The sequence below is a fragment of the Cryptomeria japonica genome, chromosome 10 (genome assembly GCF_030272615.1).
Source record: "Cryptomeria japonica chromosome 10, Sugi_1.0, whole genome shotgun sequence".
Taxonomy (NCBI): domain Eukaryota; kingdom Viridiplantae; phylum Streptophyta; class Pinopsida; order Cupressales; family Cupressaceae; genus Cryptomeria; species Cryptomeria japonica.
Window position 1 is genome coordinate 560,493,543 of NC_081414.1, and position 18,261 is coordinate 560,511,803.

An 18,261-nucleotide genomic window follows, 5' to 3' on the forward strand; every position below is an offset into this window, starting at 1 on the left:
CCTAGAGGAAGAACTCAACCTGGAAGAATATGGGGCAACCCTAGGACCATGTTTAAAAATGGTACTGAAGACAGAGGATCTATTTGTCATCGCGTTCGGAGCAGGCGAGGTGGAAGCCGGACCTAACTCATTATATCGGGTGATTCCCAACCCGACTGGACCATCGGAAATCGACGAAGAAATAGTAAAATGGTACCACCAATACGGGGACCGGTACATTGATGACCGCTACAAGGGTGTGGGACCCGCACCACTGGTGGACAAAATATGGGACCTGGAATACGTAGGGACCTGCTGCGCCCAAGAATGCTACAAAAGACTACTACATGTGTGTACTTGGTTGCATGACTCAGAAATAAAAATGAGGACACCCAACAATACACCAGGAGTGAAGAGGAGGAACAATGAGGAGGGAGACTCCGAATGGGAACTAAACAAGAAATGGAAGGAGGATAAGACGAGGAATGTCGAACCAAGGAAGGAAGGGAGGAAAGAGCAAAGTAATAGGCCAACCAGATGGAAACAAAGGAGACAGGGAAACTTTGCAACTGGAAAAACAAATATAGTAAACTGGCCAGGAACTTGCAGGAGGCCAGCCAGAGAGCACAATCAGGCCAAAAGGTACTTGGGCAAATTAAAGGCGTGGAAGCTAATATTGAAAAAGCCATGCCAGATGAAAGAAACAAAACGACTAGAAAAACTAGAGGCTTGGAAGGGTGAGGAAGAGAGGTACTGGAAAAAAGCAAGTTCGTTCGAAACTCAATCAGCAGGTAGGAACAAATTAAAAAACTAGGCAAGTAGAAGTAAAAATAATAGGGAAAAAGTAAGACTACTGAAGAAACAATTATTTTATATTAAATTGATAAGGCATTTTTACATAACCCTAATTTTGGCGAAGGGAAAAGCTTATAAAAACCCCCACAAAGCCTCATTAGACACAACGCAGGATGATGGACCTGACAGACAGACAAGACTGGGCGTACGAAGGGAAGTAGTACAACGTACGGATCAGGGGAATGCTGCAAGGACAGAGACAACAGTCAGGAGTACGTGTACGAACGCACATGAGGGGACAATTCCGCATAGTGCATGGAGTGAACGATCAAGAGGGCACGAAAATCTGAAGGCTATACCGTACTACGTACGACGTGCAAGAAAGAGTCCACAGTGCAACACAGAGGTCATACCGTACAGTATACAACACTCATCGGAAGGGGATCACAGGCACGACACACAGGCTCCGTACGGTGTACGACATACAGGGATTGGAATTGGACCAGGAAAAGTAGACCACCTGCCGTACAAGTATGGCTTAGGAGAAGCAAGGCATTACCAACTGGTAGTACCGTACGTCCATAACCTCCAAAGGCAGCCCCCACCGTATAGTGTACAACCCATTTTCGCCAGTACGTACAGAGCAAAGATATCCGTACAGCAATCAACAGCGGCAACAGAGATATCCGTACGGCAACAAGCAGTGACAGTTGCCAGACTGACAGAGGCATTCGTACGACCAACAGTATCCGTACGGCCAGCAACATCTGTACGACCAACAGTATCCGTACGGCCAGCAACATCCGTACGACAATCAGCATCAACCCCACCCATAAGGCAAAGTCCGTACGGCGTACGACATCAGTCAGATAGACAGGGAGATCCGTACGACGTAAGGTACTAGGTGGACAGGCAAAAATATCCGTACGGTAGGCATTCAGCAGGACCAATAGGGAGGCCGTACAAGGAAGCGAAAAGTGACACAATGGGCCGCACCAACTGGCGAGACAATCTGTCAGGCGGTTATAATATCAACTCAGAAAGAGGTATGGGTAGAAGAGCAGAGAAAGGCAATTGCAGTACAACCATGACTGCCATAAAGCCTGCCAGCAGCAGGAAAACCAAGAGCAGACTGAAGGTAACGAAGGACTCAAAGGAACTCATAGCCGCAAACGTAGCATTCGAGAGTGTGACTGGCAGTGAATGCCGTACCTGGTGGGAGGAAAACCCTCCAGACCATGTGATGAAGGAATCGCTTAAAAAAGCACAGGTTGACCACGCTGTGCAGATGCCCATATTTAACATTAAAGAGTTCCAGTCCTACGGACTATGGTATCTAGGTATAACCCTCACGAACGAGCTTCGGTCATCCAGTTTCAAGGGCACATAGTGTGGGTTTCATTTAAACTTGAGGATTTTAGGCGTGTATTTGGCATACCGGATAAAGGAGCAGCTACTGCCAAACCAACCAAAAACCTTATCAGAGAAAAGAAAAAATGGTTGATAGACCTGGTGTGCCGAGACGACCTCATAGAAGAACAGTGGAAGAGCGACTGGGTCGACAATAGAGGAATGAAGCGTGGTTTTATCGCACTAGGAGAGTGGAGGATGTTGATGGACTTGGTTAAAAGCTGCCTGATAGGGGCCAGCTAGGCCTCAGATATCGCCATATGGATGATTGGGTTAATGAACGGGATCTGATGCGGGAAAGTGTACAACTGGGGGCAACTTCTGGCAGAACTCATTCACGACTTCTTGAGATTAGAGCACAAAGCATTCTACATGTGCCATCATGCCATCAGTTTGTTCCTAGATGCAGTACGCCTACAGGTACCACTAGAGGATTGGGGGACGTTTGAACCTCACGGACGGGTCGAACCAAATAAACCCACTATGTACTACTACATTCACCTGGACATCCTTGGCGACATAGCGCAGCCCACACGGAAGAGGAGGAAGCTAGACACATCTGTGGAAGTGGAAGAGGTAAGCAGTGCCAAGGAGTCCGAGGAAGCGGAAGAAACGGAAGAACTGGAAAGTGGGGATGAAGGATTCCATCTGTCGGAACACACCACCGTAGAGGAGGAGGAAACAGAGTCGTGTCAACAGGAAGAAGATGAAGAAGAGGGAGCAACAAGGGGGATTGCGAGCACAATGGAAGAGCACGAGGGTAAAGTTTACGCCCTCAAAATTGGCCTCGGCACACTTGGTACCTCAGGAGGCGCTTGCAGTCGCCAGCCTAGTAGGAGATGTACGACCCGTGGGGGTATTATTCCAGAAGATTGGGGAAGGGGAGCTGCCGACACAACGACGAGTATCGTTGCCACAGATCAGTTTAGCCGTACTAGTACAAAAACTGGTATGGCGGCAACATAAACTGGTACATCAGAAACTGGTACGACAGAAGTAGGAACTGGTACGATGACAACAGAGACCGGTACAGCGGCAGCAGGAACTAGTACGGCGGGAACGGGGACTGGTACGATGGCAGTAGAGATTGGTACGACATCAGCTAACTTAGAGGCAGCCTTGGATACTATGACAGATGAGGATATAGACGCTTCGCTGGATGGATGGCTGGGACAGTTCGCGCTCGCCCCACACCTTCCCCCCTCCCCCGCACCACATAACATGACCATCGGGCCAGGCGTGATTCTAGATAGAGAGGTTACTGTCCCAGATGAGGGAAGACCTACTGATCAGGAGCAGTAGGGAAGGGACGGGCGGAGCAGTGACCTGGAGGGGACTCTCACTGGACTCCACATCACACTACCTGATCCGAATGACCCAACAGGCTCACTCAAACGATTCCTGGCAAAGCTACAAGGACTCTCGGATATTGCACGCGGCATGGCTCAGCTTATTGGACAGACGGAGGCCGGTAATTCAGCGGACGCTACACAACTGTGCCATTTCATGGCCCAGGGGTGCAAAGAGGAGTTCACACAGCATCTTGAGCAGCAGGGATGGCCGGATAATAGTACACCTGAGATGATTCAGAACTGGACCTATAGGCGCTTGATAGGAGGCTCAGGCACCTTAGGCACCACCTTCCGCAGTATGGAGGGAACTTTTCGAGAGGTGTACTTACAGATGTGGCAACATCAAGCGGAGAAAGAGGCCCAACAGATGTACATAGTAACCCTGGAAAAAGAAAGCAGGAAATAGACGGAGTTGGTCACAGTTGAAAAGAGCTTGAGAAAGGAGATGGAAATGAAGATGACTACATGTGAGGCCCGCTGCAGCATGCAGGAGAAGGAGGCACATGCATTGGCAACCCAGGTGGTGGAGCTCACTTCCCAGTTGGAGCAAAAAGATAAAAAGCTAATGGAAGCTGCTCACATGGTAAAGAAAGCTCAGGAACGGCAGTTAGTAGCAGAAAAGAACCTGAGACTCCAGGCCGGACAGCAGTTGCCTCTCGCGACCACTACAGGGACGCCTCCTCCCTCTTCTCGGTCTTAGCTATGTTTTTCATTTTCTCTTGTCTGAGTCGTCTGGAAGACAACTATGTTTTTGGGGGGGCTAATGTTAGGGGTAAATACGTATGTTAGTACGAATAATAATTATAAGTGTGTTTATGTTTTGCTGTTGCCGAGAGGTTCCCGTAGGGTAGTTGGGAGTTGGTGACGGTTGGCACCGTCGGGTCTATATATTGTTGGGTTGGAACCTCGGCAGGGGGGATTATGTATGAACAATTCTGGACATTGGAATAAAGATATAACTTTCTGGTCTATCTATTATCATTGGCATCAAATGTTGTAAGGTACATTGTTCTGTTCCATGAATGCTTGGTATGTGCAGGGAATACTGTGTTAACTGATTATCCACCAACTATACATTTAGGACTAAACATGGATCAACAAAAGGTAATCCATGGATGATATCCTTTCAGCGAATTAGCTGCATGCTTATGAAATTCAGGTGCTCTGGGCATTAGCCACTAGTGCATTTAGAATCTAGACCTTGATCCTTTGGAACATTATTGAAATCTTTAAATGTGTAAGCCTTAGTTTTCTCGTCAAGACTACCACTTGTTGTCACTTGAAAATTGTTGCTTATACTACCTGGTTTCATTATTTGATAAACTATTTATAAATATATGCTCAAATTCAAAATGTGGGTAAGCTCCTTATGTATCATCTTCTAGCACTATATCATCACTATGAACAATAGGAAGAGCTGAATCATCTGATTTGCCAAGTGTTTGGAGCAAATTTCCATCATTGGCCATATGATGTGTGCAACTAGAATTCAAAACAAACTCGCGCTTGGATGTTTGTGTATGAAAAGCATGAGAAGTATAAGCTACAAGGACTCTCTTAACTTACTCATTGTCCTTTCCCTAGCAGTCCTTGTTCCTTGAACTCCCCTGTAAAATCCTATAGCTTCTTTTATCAGGTGCTCTCAACATGTCCAAGCTTGCCACAATAGGTACATTCCATCTGCTTCTTCTTCTTGCCCTTTTGATCACTCTTGAGATCACCATTGTGAGAACTAGTCTTGCTCTCATTGCTGTTACTTCCTTGGTTTATCTTAAAGGTTTACTTCACATTTCCCTTGAATTAGCCTTAAATGAGCTTGCTACCATGAACCAAGCACACTCTTGTTGGCTAGCTGCTCCTGTGCTGCAACTAGTAAAGAGCACAATCTAACAAAAGACCTTGTCTTTCCTTCCATCTTCATAATTCATTCTGTAGAGAAGAATGGACATAGAAAAATATCAGAAGATGACTTCAAGCTCCCATGGACAATCTCAATGATTTCACCGTCCTTGTTGCAATCTTTGTAAGTTTGCAGTATTCCTTTAGTTAAAACAAAATCCTTCAAATGAACCAAGTAATCTTCAGTCCTGTTAATCACCAGTGCATCAAGAACACAAAGCTCACATTTAAATCTGTGAAACCTTGGCTCATCAACTTGCCCAAACAATTTCTTCAACAGATACAACATAACTGTAAGAGTTTTTGATTCCTTAAGATGAAATTGAGCTCAGTTGAAATAAGGATGGACAAAAATCCAGTAGATTGATCCTTTCGGTTGTTATAAGCATCTTCTTTCCAGTCCCTTGGTCTCCAAAGGAATTTGAATGGAAGATTCACATGCCTGATAATTATGTTCTGTCAACACAGGGATCCTTGGAATCATCTCCATCTTCACAGAAACTAAGATTACTGAAGAAGTATGTATGCTGACCAAAACAGTATAACTACAAAGCGCCCTATAATCTCTTTCTAACATTTTGAAAATATGTTTGATCAAAGTCCATATAACAAGTTATATGGCCTCTGAAAGATCATGTACCAAATGGTAACCTCCCCGTAAAAACAATACAAGTTTCAAATTCAAGATGTAAAAATTCAAAATTTGAAAATGATGGGAAATTGCTTGATCTCACCACTTATTGCTCTCCAATCATCACACTCTAATTCATTAACCTACTCTTGACTGGTTATGTGCTGACTTAGCTATCTAGCTCTTGCTGACTAGATTACCACTTGTCCTATTGCTATTTGCTGACTGGGCTGACTAGGTAAACTGGTATTATTCTTCAAAAATTGGCCCGGTGTTACTCAGATGCATGTCAACCTTTAAATCTTAAATTTATAGGATTTTTTGAAATTTTACTAATTTTCCACCTTGACTATACAATCTTAATTAGATGGTGCCATGTGGCACCTTGACAAATTGCCACTTCCACACCATTTCATTGTCAATGCAGGCATGACCAACAAAATATCCAAGGGGGTTGGTATGGATTGAATCCTTGGCCTTTATCCCTAATGAATTCTCTTGGAAATGCTTGCCAAGTGGACTATGCCCACATGCTCAGCTAAGTATAGGCAAACAGCAGTTTTCTCAACTGTCAGTGACAAATCCACCAGTGGCACCTTTACCCTCTGCCGATGGTCACACATGTGATCACTATTGTGCCTAATTTTGAAGCTCTTGGTTGTCACTAATATAATATAATATGTTTCTGTTCGTTGAATAGCTTTGTACCTGGTCCTTAATGCAACCACTTACTAGTTCTAAGGCTACTAACCGTAAAACTCTTCTTGAGACAATTTTGGAGGCCTAACTGAATGAAATTTGCCACAAACAATGTATGGACCCTTGCTATTTTCTGGCAAGTATCCAAATATCAAATCAGATTTTACTGATGCTGGACTTTCATGAGACTTCCTCCAGAAATTTGAATTCTCCTAAACAGACTATACGGTGTCAGGAGAGCCTCCTGAACCTAATTTTGTTGGAACAAGTTCCTCCTGCTTCCAGCCTTTTCAAGGAATGCAGGTTAGTGGTCAGAATATGCCCTTTGCCCATGAATTTCATTGGATCTCATTATTCTTAATAAAATCAATGCTTTACAAAGAAATAAAATTGTGACTTGGCACTGTTGATTTGTCCCTTCTCTGTGGATCTTCAGCAGCAAAGGAGTGACACCTAAGGAGTTTTAGTCCCTATGCTCTGATACCATGTGAGATTTAAAATATAGGTCCATATTCAATCAAATAAGAATTTCCACAAGCAAATTTAAGAATATCAATACATGGAGGTGTTGAGACTTGAGAGATGCCTAAAGAAGAATTTACTGTATAAAAATTAAAATGATCACACAATTGAATGAATTGCTTTCATAAAGTCGGAGGTATTGTTTCTATATATAGATTCTATACACCTATCAAGAAGTTACAATAGGGGCTGACGGCTGGCCTATTAGGGCTTTAAATCCAATACAATTATAAGTGCAGGTTACACACAAACTACATGTAACCCAATGGGATACGACAAATATTGGTAATCTAAAGGAACATAATAAGTTGGGTCTTCCATCCTATTGTTGATGGAGCCACACTGATTGAGAAAAAGGTTCAAAGTGGTAATTCAATTAGGAATGAAATTCGAGTGATAATCTTGGCCAAGCATGCAACCATCATCATTGAACAAGGTTACCAAGATGTGTTTGACTGGATATGAAACCATTCCATGTGGCATACACAGCAAAAAAATGTCCAAAAGAAAGTTGAAGCATTTTGCCTTTTGTCTCTTCAGGGAGGAAGGAGTCGATAAGGAGGGCATTTAGAAGAATTCTCTGTATGACTCTTTTGCTCGTTCCCTTAAATATATCTTCTTGACATCAAAGAAGGGGTTTCAATGGCTGGTTGCTGAATTAAAGAGGGAACTGGGGCTCTGATTCAGAGTTCAGGAGGGAGAAGATAGCTGTGCAAGCTGAGAATAGCTAAGTGTAACAGTCAATAATTTTGGTTAAAGAAGCAATTGAGAGCATTGTAAAGTTTCTCACAAAAGTTGCAATGCATGCAAAGAAACAATTTGAGCAATTGGCTTATAAGAAATTGCAAGATGACCGTGGAGACAAGGAAGCATAGCTTCACTCTTTTGAAGTTTCCATATCAGCTTCACCAGGCTAAATCCACATTTTTTTTTCTTTCAATGTTTGAGACTTATATCTTGCTTCCTTTCATTCCAAGAACTCCTTCACTAGCTCAAGCACTTAAGAGTGGTTTCTATAGCAGCAAATAGAAGTTAAATTTAATCTCAGATAAGTTAAATAATGAAGCTTTATTGGTCTTGTAAAGAACTCACATGCTGGTAGTAGCATAGGAATATGAAATATGCCATGCAATGAATGTAGGCAATATATGTGATCATGTACACAATTGCATAATGGATATGGTAATCTAGATAGCAGCCATAAAGCTGTAATAATATTAATTTGGATCCTAGTTGTTTCAGTATCATAGAGCTTGGGAACGACACAAAATGTATATTTATCTTCGTGAATCGCACATAAGAATATTCTTATAGATCACCTATTGACCTTTGTGTCCTTTTTTTTGTGAAAATTTTGGATCCAGGTTTCCTTTATTAAAATATTTGATCTTATGGCATAATTCTTCAATTATATCTCAACTTTTCTCTTTCTCCTGTGTTTCTCCTCTCCAGCCATTCTTCCATGCCCCTGAAGACAGCTAGGCTCCTCTACCAGCAGCAAGACCAATGTGAAGAAAATAAATTAGATACAGGATTTCATCTCATTCTGCAATATATTCTTTCCTCAAATCCTAGAAAAACCAAAATTTGGTACTTCATATTGTTTATTAGGCTGTAATTTCTATTGTTTTGGGGCTTTGCAAGTTTTAATTTCATTTCATAAAATCTCCATTTTTCTGTACCAGATGGGTGCATTACAAATTATTGTCTGCAGCCGAAGTTTCTATATATTATAGAAGCAATTTAATTGGTGAATCCTAGAAAAGTCTAATTTGAATGCAAGATAAAGGAAAATCCAATTTGAATTGTTAAGATCAATCCGGTTGTGGTTTGCTCATGTTTTAAAGCATTATTTTCTAGGTTGAACATTTATTTTCCCATTCCACCTCTAGATGTTGCTGCAAGGACGCTATTTATGCCAATCTATTGTATACTTACAAACTTATGCCCCCTTTAAAAATTGTTTTTAGTGTTATTTCGAAACCTTTCCCCAATTATACCACCAAGCCCATTCTCATGGCGGCCTGCAGCAATACAAACTCGTTTTCTATGGTTCGTGGCAATTCAAAACTGCCTCTAGTGGTTTGTAGTACCTCCAAGATCACTATTCCTTCTTCACTAGATGCCACATTTATAGTTCCAGTGATGTAGGGCATCCTAGGAAGATAGAGTATGGTGCCATCGGCATGCATATCAAACTTTATATGACATATACCATTGGACAGGTCATGGCCTCAACTATTTATGGTCTAAGCCACTAAAGTCAACTCTATACATGTGATATCACCAAGTCTCAACACTGTTGCTGTTCTTGTCCTTAGAGGAATGGAGACCTCCATATGACCACTACAGTCGTCAGAGCTCAGCTGAACCAATGGAAGGGGAAGACTTGCCCATGGAAGAGCAACTGTTTCATCTTCCCTAATTATTCTTTTTCTTTTGTGGCATTGCGTGATTGTGTATATACTTCTAGATGGATAATAAGCATAAGCAAGACCTAGAGAGAAGAAGATATGTAGCCATACATCTATTTGAGAGTATACCATGTCGAGAATGTTCAAATTATATAGTTTGCTGTTACAGGTCTAATAACTTCATATGCATTATTCCATGAATGTTATTTATTGTTTCTGATTATTCTTAAATATTTGATTCCACATATAACACATCTAGATTCTATCGATTTAGAGTGTTGCTTCCTGGAAATTTCTTGGGATCCTATCAAAATGTGTAATTATTGTTAAAAATTAAAGTTAGAACTAACTCTTTTGTTAAATACTTTTGAATGTTTTAACTACAAAAATTCTTCAAAAATTCCATTCTATTATCAAATATTAGAGAGACAATAATTTAGAGATGATGCAGCTTAGACAATCAACTTGGTCATTGCATGTCAGTAATGAGTAGCGTTTTCGTTTTATATATGGTAACACTTGTAGAGCTTTATTGGGTTGATTTTTTTTTTATAACAGGCTTTACTACGTTTCTATGCTTATTGGAAATCCACCAAAGCCCTATCACCTTGATGTGGATACTGGTAGCGATTTGACATGGCTTCAGTGTGCTGCTCCCTGCAGAAGTTGTGCCAAGGTAAATCCTTGAGTTTATGGATTGATGTTTGATTGTAGATGTTCAATATCTCAAGATTTTGTGGTATGTTTTGAGCAATAAATATGTGAGAATAGGGATGTTGGTGTTAAGGAGTATCTTGCATTTTCTATTTTCCATCTTTTTGAGCTAAATTTGAATAACCATGTTAAGGCATGTATAAATTTTAAATTTTAATATTCACAGGCAAGTCATTAGTAAGCAAATTCCATGAAAGCAAGTATTTAGGAGATAAGTTGGTTCCTAGTTGTAGTAATCTAATTTTGAAAGTTGTAGTAAAGAATTGGCATCTTTTCTAGATATGTGGGCAAATACTTATGCAGGGTATCTAAGTGGAGCCTTCTATACAGGGACCACACCCTTTGTACGATCCCAAGGGAGGCAAACTTATATCTTGCACAGCTCCAATTTGTATGGGTGTGCAAGCAACTCACAACTATGAGTGCAAAAGCCCTGCTCAGCAGTGTGATTATGAAATAGAGTATGCTGATCATAGCTCTTCCATGGGAGTCCTTGTAAAAGACAGTGCTACAGTCTTACTTACTAATGGCTCCATCGTTCGAACAAGTTTGGCTTTTGGGTAGGACAAGCATTTGTCAGACATTATCAAACTGTATAATGAAATGATGATGTCTTTTGAAGGTCTTATAGACAGTATTTGCTGACACTAAATATATTGTCTATAATTTTGAAACAGGTGTGCATATGATCAGCAGGGTTCTCTGGCAACTTCACCTGCAAAAACAGATGGAGTTTTGGGGCTTAGCAGTGCTCAGATCAGTCTGCCATCACAGCTGGCTAGGAATGGACTTGTTAAGAATGTGATTGGTCATTGTATTGCTGGAGATGAAAGAGGTGGAGGTTACATGTTTTTTGGCAACGACCTTGTACCATGGGGAATAACTTGGGTGCAAATGCAGGGCAAGCCTTCAATGTAAGTTGAATTATACTTGCAAATCTGTCATAGTATTTTAAATTAAATATGCAAATTTCTTTTCCAATGAAATATTTATTTGTGTTCGTCAGGAAACTATATCACGTGGGCTATCCAAATATGAAACTTGGAAATAGGCTGCTTGCTTATACTGGCACTGAAAGCAACCTAGGAGGAGTTGTATTTGATAGTGGCAGCTCTTTTACATACTTCACTCATCAAGCTTATGTTGCATTTGTTTCAATGGTGAGTACCATCAGTCAAGTATAACTGTATAACAATATACCATCAATAACGTGATCTGCCCTGGCCTTATTTTGAATTTCACTACTTGATCAAACAGATTAAAGAGAGCCTTTTTGGAAGGTTAACACAAGATTTATCTGATCCAACTTTGCCAGTTTGTTGGCAAGGTCCTCATCCTATCAAGTATGTAAATTGGATGGACAGTGAATTTTTTTTTTCACATACGTAACTATTGAAGTTCCTGTAATCTTCATCTTATTTTGTTATTTTCTGTACAAAATTTATGCATGCTGATTTAATATTGTAACACAACAGGTCTGTAGCAGACGTGAGACATTATTTCAAGCCATTAACTTTGGATTTTGGAAGCAGCCCTTGGCTTATCAAGTCTAAGAAATTTGACATTCTCCCAGAAGGTTATTTGGTCATTAGTGTAAGCATGCAGAAACCTCAATAAATATCATCGATACTATTTTTTTGTGTTTATACATGTACGAGCCTACTATAGGAAGGTATATGTTCAAACTTTAGTACTTAACTTACTGTTCTTTTAACAGTCACAGGGTAATGTCTGTTTGGGGATACTCGATGGAAGTCGAGTGAATAATGGGGAATACAACATAATTGGAGGTAAATTAATTAGGAATCTTAGCATATGTTTTGGGAATATATGTTTTTGTTTCATCTCTTTTGCATCCCTTCTTGTGTGGTGAGACGCTCATTTAGGATGCTTGGAACTTGCATGCTTTCTGTTGTAGTACTTGTTTTGACCGCACATACAAGAGATGCTGGTAAACATGAGGGTAGATACTTGCAGTCTGTAATGTTTGTTTCTCTGGATACTTGTACAACATTTGAAACTACCTTATTTTTCAACACATAGGGTGGCAGAACAGTTACGCTTTATCTCAAGTTTCTGAATTTGCAATATTTGCTTTGCAGACATATCTTTGCAGGGGTACATGGTCGTCTATGACAATGGCTATAGTAAGGTTGGATGGGCTCGCTCTGATTGTCACAAGCCACCTAAGATTAAGGCTTTCCCCTTTTTTTAATATTGCAACTGGCACCACTTTATACTTTTTAACTATGTAAATTTTGAGCATCAGTGCACTTACACAAGGTAATTTTGTTGGATATCTTTTGTATTGAGGTTGGTTTAGCTATAATGATCTTACATGTATATAAGTTTCAAATACATGCAGTCAACGATTTATTATTTATTGCATATATTACATTTATAAGCAGAATTTTGTCATATGAATTCAAGTTACAAACTGTTCCTTTGTTTGGGTGAAATTTGAAAATTATGGCTTTTGTTGTTTAGAGTTTGAACGTATTAAATTTTACATTGCTTGTAGGAATTGAACAGAACTTACATTCCAGTACTCATTCTAATTGAAATTGAAAGAGAAAAACATAGATTATTACACCATTATCAGATTACTGTTGCACAATGCAGACATAAAATGCTATATAATATTTTTATTTCATTTGGATTATTACATTGTTCACATGTATTGGCTTATAAAGCCATTTGATTTTTTCTGTGCAGCAATCACTCTATTCAACTGCCGAGAGGAAATAACCCCGAACTTAATTATTTGCTAACATTTAGCTTTGATTGCGAAACTAACATTAATTTTTACCAACTTTACTCAATTAATCTTACAATTGTTTCATACTAACCTCTATTCTAGATGTTATATAGAATCCAACCTCCCCCCTTAACCCCCTAATTACATCAATCTGAACAAAGGACAGAACACTACATGGACTGAACTCAGCAGCTCATCTGGAAATTTGTTAAGTGCCCCTACCAAGTCCCCTCACTCACTCAGAACACACCAAACTGGTCATATTAGCTGATGTCCTGACTGTCTAACAATGCTTGTGAATTGAGATATACTTGACCATTCACAAGTACACCACTCCTCTTGTGAATCAAGGTATACTCGTTTATCCAGAACAACATTTCTTTTATGGATCAAGACATGCCCAACTATCCACAGGTATACACCTCCAGGTCTATGAAATCTGACATACTCAACTATCCATAAATATAAATCACCAAGTCTTTGGATTGAGACATACTCAAATATTTATAGATACAACAAATGAAGCTGCCAAGCCCTCCCTTACTCCATGAAGGGACACAAATGTGATGGTGCTTCACAAACAATCTACCGTCTCAGAGCAAGAAGCTAGCTCAAGATGTGGAAATCCTCCAACCTTCTTTGTCTTCCAGACTCCTCTGTGGCCTCTGTTACATTTTATCCACTCAGTGTTGCAATAGACACTCCGATAGTGCAATCATGTTGAGTCTTGGAGGCTCTGCAAGTGTGGCGAGGATGACCTCAAAAGTACAAGCACTATGTTGCCATTGTTAAATGCCAAAAATAACAGGTGTCAGTTTCGACTGATAAGACATCCATATGCTAATCACTTTATATCTCTAATTACAATAATTTTTTAGAATGGCAAAACTATAAACCTTATACCTCCCAAATGGATGGACATGTATTTTTTATGGTGCATAAAAGATGATCTAAGGAGCTTGCATCTTATATCTATAAGTTCCAAGTAAATGCTTTTACCAATGCAGCCAACAATCTCTTTGAACATTCCGAATAACAAATTTTGTCTCAGTTTTACTGTGACTTTGAGAGGTGGAGTAAAACAAACAATCCCTAAATCATCAAGAAATATAAAACATCATGATAAAAGTGATGCACCTTCACTATTGCATTTTTTAGGATCTTACAGAGTCTGTGCCTATGTCTCTATCTCCATTGAAGCGCTTTATCTCCATTGAAGCGCTTCCAAGCTTCTGTTGTGCACTCATGGGATGCTTGCACCATTGAAACTACATTCTTCTCTTTTTTTCACACCAATCCTCAAATGTGAATGCCTTTCTGAAGCATATATGCTCTGGCTGGACATAGTTTAACTTATTAGACATGACAAATTCTGAAAACTCCATTATGATGTGTCACCTGTTCCAATGCCTTATACCAGCAACTAATTAACTGTTTTCACATTTTTTACCAGCCGATGTTAATGCCTCTGTAGAAAGTGTAGAAAACTCAATAATTGAAGTGGCAAAAGCCATTGTGAGCATAAATAGAACAATCACCAACTATTTCAACACCTTAAGCGAAAAAAAAGACTTCCACACCTTTTATCACACCAGGTAGATTTAAACATATATTTCAATGCTAAGCAATAAGAATAAATGCCTATCAGCAAGTTCAATGCCTTTAAAAAGATTTCATCTCCCAGCAACATTTATTCCATTTTTCATGCCTAGCACTAGAAATATTGTTCATTTCTCAATAAATTCCAGCACACCATATAGGTTTTTTATACCAGGGTATAAGTTTCAAATTCCAAGATCACAAACTTCTCAGCATACAACAATTTTCAATGCCACTACATCCTTATTTGCCAGCAAACTTTTCATCTCCATTGGTTTTATACAGGCCTGGTGTCATTAAGGCTTTGATACCAAATTGAAATTGATAGAGAAAAACATATTTTATTACACCATTATCAGGCCATTGTTGCAGATATAAAATACTATATAATATATTTATTTGATTGGGGTTTTTACATTGTTCATATGTATTGGCTTATAAAGTTGTTTAATTTTTCCTTTGCATCAACCACTCTATTCAATTGCCTTTGGGAAAAAACTCCGAACTTAATAATTTGTGAGCTTAACTTTTATTTCTCAACTAACGTTAATTATTACTAACCTATATTCTAGATGTAATATAAAATTCAACTATTCCAAGGACTGTGAAGAAGTTTTTTTCAATCATCATAGATGATTTAGAAATGGGGATCTTATTATTGATGATGATACAGGTTTATTATGCACTTAAACTATTCTATGACCAAATTTTAGGGTTCTCTATAGCATGCTTTAAGTAATGTGTGATTATAGGCACACAAGTCAATAAAATTTAAACATGATACACCATCTTGTTGGAATTTTAGGTGATATATGTTAATGATGGTAATGATTCTTATTATGCATTCTATACCTTCTGCTGAAGCTCTGGCTTGTTTTTGATATTAAAAGCAGCTAAAACTAGGGGGCTGACCCAAATACAGTCACATTAACAGTAGAAGAACAACTGTTAGCAGAAAAACAGCAAAGTCATAGCCTCCAAAAACTTTCCTCTATCAAAAACCTTAAACATACTAACCGTATTAACAGAGTTTAACAGAGTCTTTAGTAAATAGTAATATATGCCACACAGGGTTAAAGATAACCAAGTCCGAGATTAACCAACAAAGATTATAATCATAACTAAAAACGCTAAGCCCATCGAGGCCATCCAAAAACTCAAAAAACCACCAAGTAGCAAACATCTTTATTTCTTTTTGCCATGATTGATCTTGGGTAGGAGTCTCCTAGCCCATTCTTTGGTGAGAAATGTAAAGAGGTCTTTGTAGTCCTCTTCCTCTTTTCGTTTTCCTTTTTGAGTGTTCTTCTGCAAAAGACAAAGGGTGGTCGCATAATTGTGCATGACTTTCAGCGTGAACTTGGTGACCTCATGAAGCCTTTTTTCAATGAAATCCGCTCTGCTGACAATTTCTTGCATTTTCTCATTCAGGGCGTCCACTTTCTTTTCCAATTCTAGTAGCTTGCCGTTCGCTTCTTCCTTGATACTGCTAGCTTCCTCCCCAATAACCATTTTCTCGATCCTAAGGGTGGGGACGAAGAATTGGCACAGGACTTGGGGTCAACAGCCGGGTTCACAGATTTGTTAAGGCTTTCAGAGACCTGGGTGGAGTGGGACGGGGCCACTTTGCCAGAGGGGTTGGTATCGTCACCCGCATTCTCAGAATCACCCGTGTCATGGGATGAGGTGGGGTCCTTTAAGGGTTTATCTTTTTCAGGGGGTTTGGATGCGTCTCATAGAGCAACGGGGAGTGTTAGCTTCATCAATGATCTCCACATCAGAGTCAATTTGCTAAATTTTCACCTTTTTGGGCTCAAAGGGTTTTGAGTCCTTCGAGTGGTAGGCAAGTTTTTTGCATTTCTTGTTGGAGGAGCTAGGTTCGAGCAAAAGAGTAGGGTTTTTTTCAGGATTAGCAGTGGCCATGGGCGGGGACTGGCTTTCAAGCACATTTTGGACAGTAATCGTGTAGGGAGGGCAAAGTGCTAGGTGGAAATTGTATAGGCGAAGGATAAGGCTTTGATGGAGAATAGTATAATCCTTGATTTTCTTCTTTGCTTCAGCAACATCTTTCACATTAGCAACCATAGAATGCAGTAGAAAAAACGGAATAGAAATAAGATCCCTATTCCTAAGATGATTGAGAAAAGGGAGGTGGTAGTAATAGAAAACTCCATACCGCCCTTCGAGGGTAAAATATTTCATAATGATGTAGCACATCTCGTCCCACGACGGTGGAAGCTCCTCATGATTGAACCCACCAGCTTGCTTCACAGGGTTCTCACCATCGCGAAAGAATTGATTCAGACTAGTGGTGTCTGAGATACGGCTTTGCTTTTTCCATTTTCGGTCCTCCATGGAAAGGTTCGTCGCCTGAGCTATAATCTCCTCATTCACTTCAAACGAAATGCCACCCATAGTGACCCTTCTATTCGCCCAGGAAGCCACAAACTCTTTAGACAGTCTCTCGTCATTGCCTTTCATACTCTCCATGAACTTATCTTTCCCTCCTTCCATGCACACAAACCAAACCGTTGGCCTGGCTTTGAAATCATCCGTTTTATCCAGTTCAAGTCTCAGTTTGTCACCCCCCCATATCCACTTCTTCCAGCTTAATGGTAGTAATGGGATGCAGGGAAATGGAAATACAGAGCCGCTCAAGAGCTAAGGAAGAGTCCAGAAATAGACCCAACAAATTCCGAAATAAGGCAGTGCAATAATCGTCGTGATTGTTGCAAGTTGTGTTTAAACAAATCTCCCAAGCTCGAGATCTATTCCACTCGTGTGAATCATCAATCCGCCCGATGTTGCTTAGACGAGACAGGTTGTTGCCTTCGTCATCGCCAATGTCAATCATTCGGATGATTAAAAAAATACTGCCTTTCTCGATAAAATCATTATCCAACCCCCTTGATTTATTTTGGGAATGATGACTAGGCCATATGCTGCCACGTGGCATATCCACCCTGCAATTGGCGGGCTCCGACTTCAAATTCAAAATTTGATAATTTATAATCCTCATTAGATTACAAAAGATTAAGAGGTAAAGCAGAGGGGGAGAAAACATTTTTAGCACTTAATCTCTCTCTCCCTAAGCCTTCCCTTCTATAGTTGCATTCCCTTCTGTGTAAATATGGCGGATAGTGAAACTATCAAGGTTAGCTAAGAGTATTCCGACATCCCTCAACATCGCTTCCACTTTCCAACCCGCCGCACATCTTCCACTGATAGCCTCCACAATTATTTTGAATCACCTTCAATTTCAAGTTGTCTGATACCTATAGCAATGACGAACTTCATTCCCCATAAAAGGGCCATTCCCTCGGTTTGGTTGACAGTATGGTTCCTCAAGCTTCCAACGAAGGCGGCGATAAGACCACCCTAATGATCTCTTATAACACCACTTCCGACTTGCCAATTATTGTGGGCTGCCCCATCAAAGTTTAATTTGTGCCATGAGGGACTTGGGGCTTTCCATTTGGTCATTTTTCTATT

General features: G+C 40.1%; 1 protein-coding gene across 1 annotated transcript in view; it reads left to right on the forward strand.

Annotated features, from left to right (window-relative positions):
• LOC131060736 (aspartyl protease APCB1) overlaps positions 1-12,852 on the forward strand; it is a 48,839-nt gene extending 35,987 nt beyond the window's left edge. The window contains exons 2-9 of the mRNA XM_057994095.2: positions 10,260-10,377; positions 10,746-10,975; positions 11,093-11,329; positions 11,422-11,575; positions 11,673-11,758; positions 11,891-12,008; positions 12,133-12,205; positions 12,518-12,852. Coding sequence (XP_057850078.1) covers positions 10,260-10,377; positions 10,746-10,975; positions 11,093-11,329; positions 11,422-11,575; positions 11,673-11,758; positions 11,891-12,008; positions 12,133-12,205; positions 12,518-12,630 — 1,129 coding nt within the window. The 3' untranslated portion in view covers positions 12,631-12,852. The remainder of the gene's footprint in view (positions 1-10,259; positions 10,378-10,745; positions 10,976-11,092; positions 11,330-11,421; positions 11,576-11,672; positions 11,759-11,890; positions 12,009-12,132; positions 12,206-12,517) is intronic.
• The last annotated feature ends 5,409 nt before the right edge of the window (positions 12,853-18,261 follow it).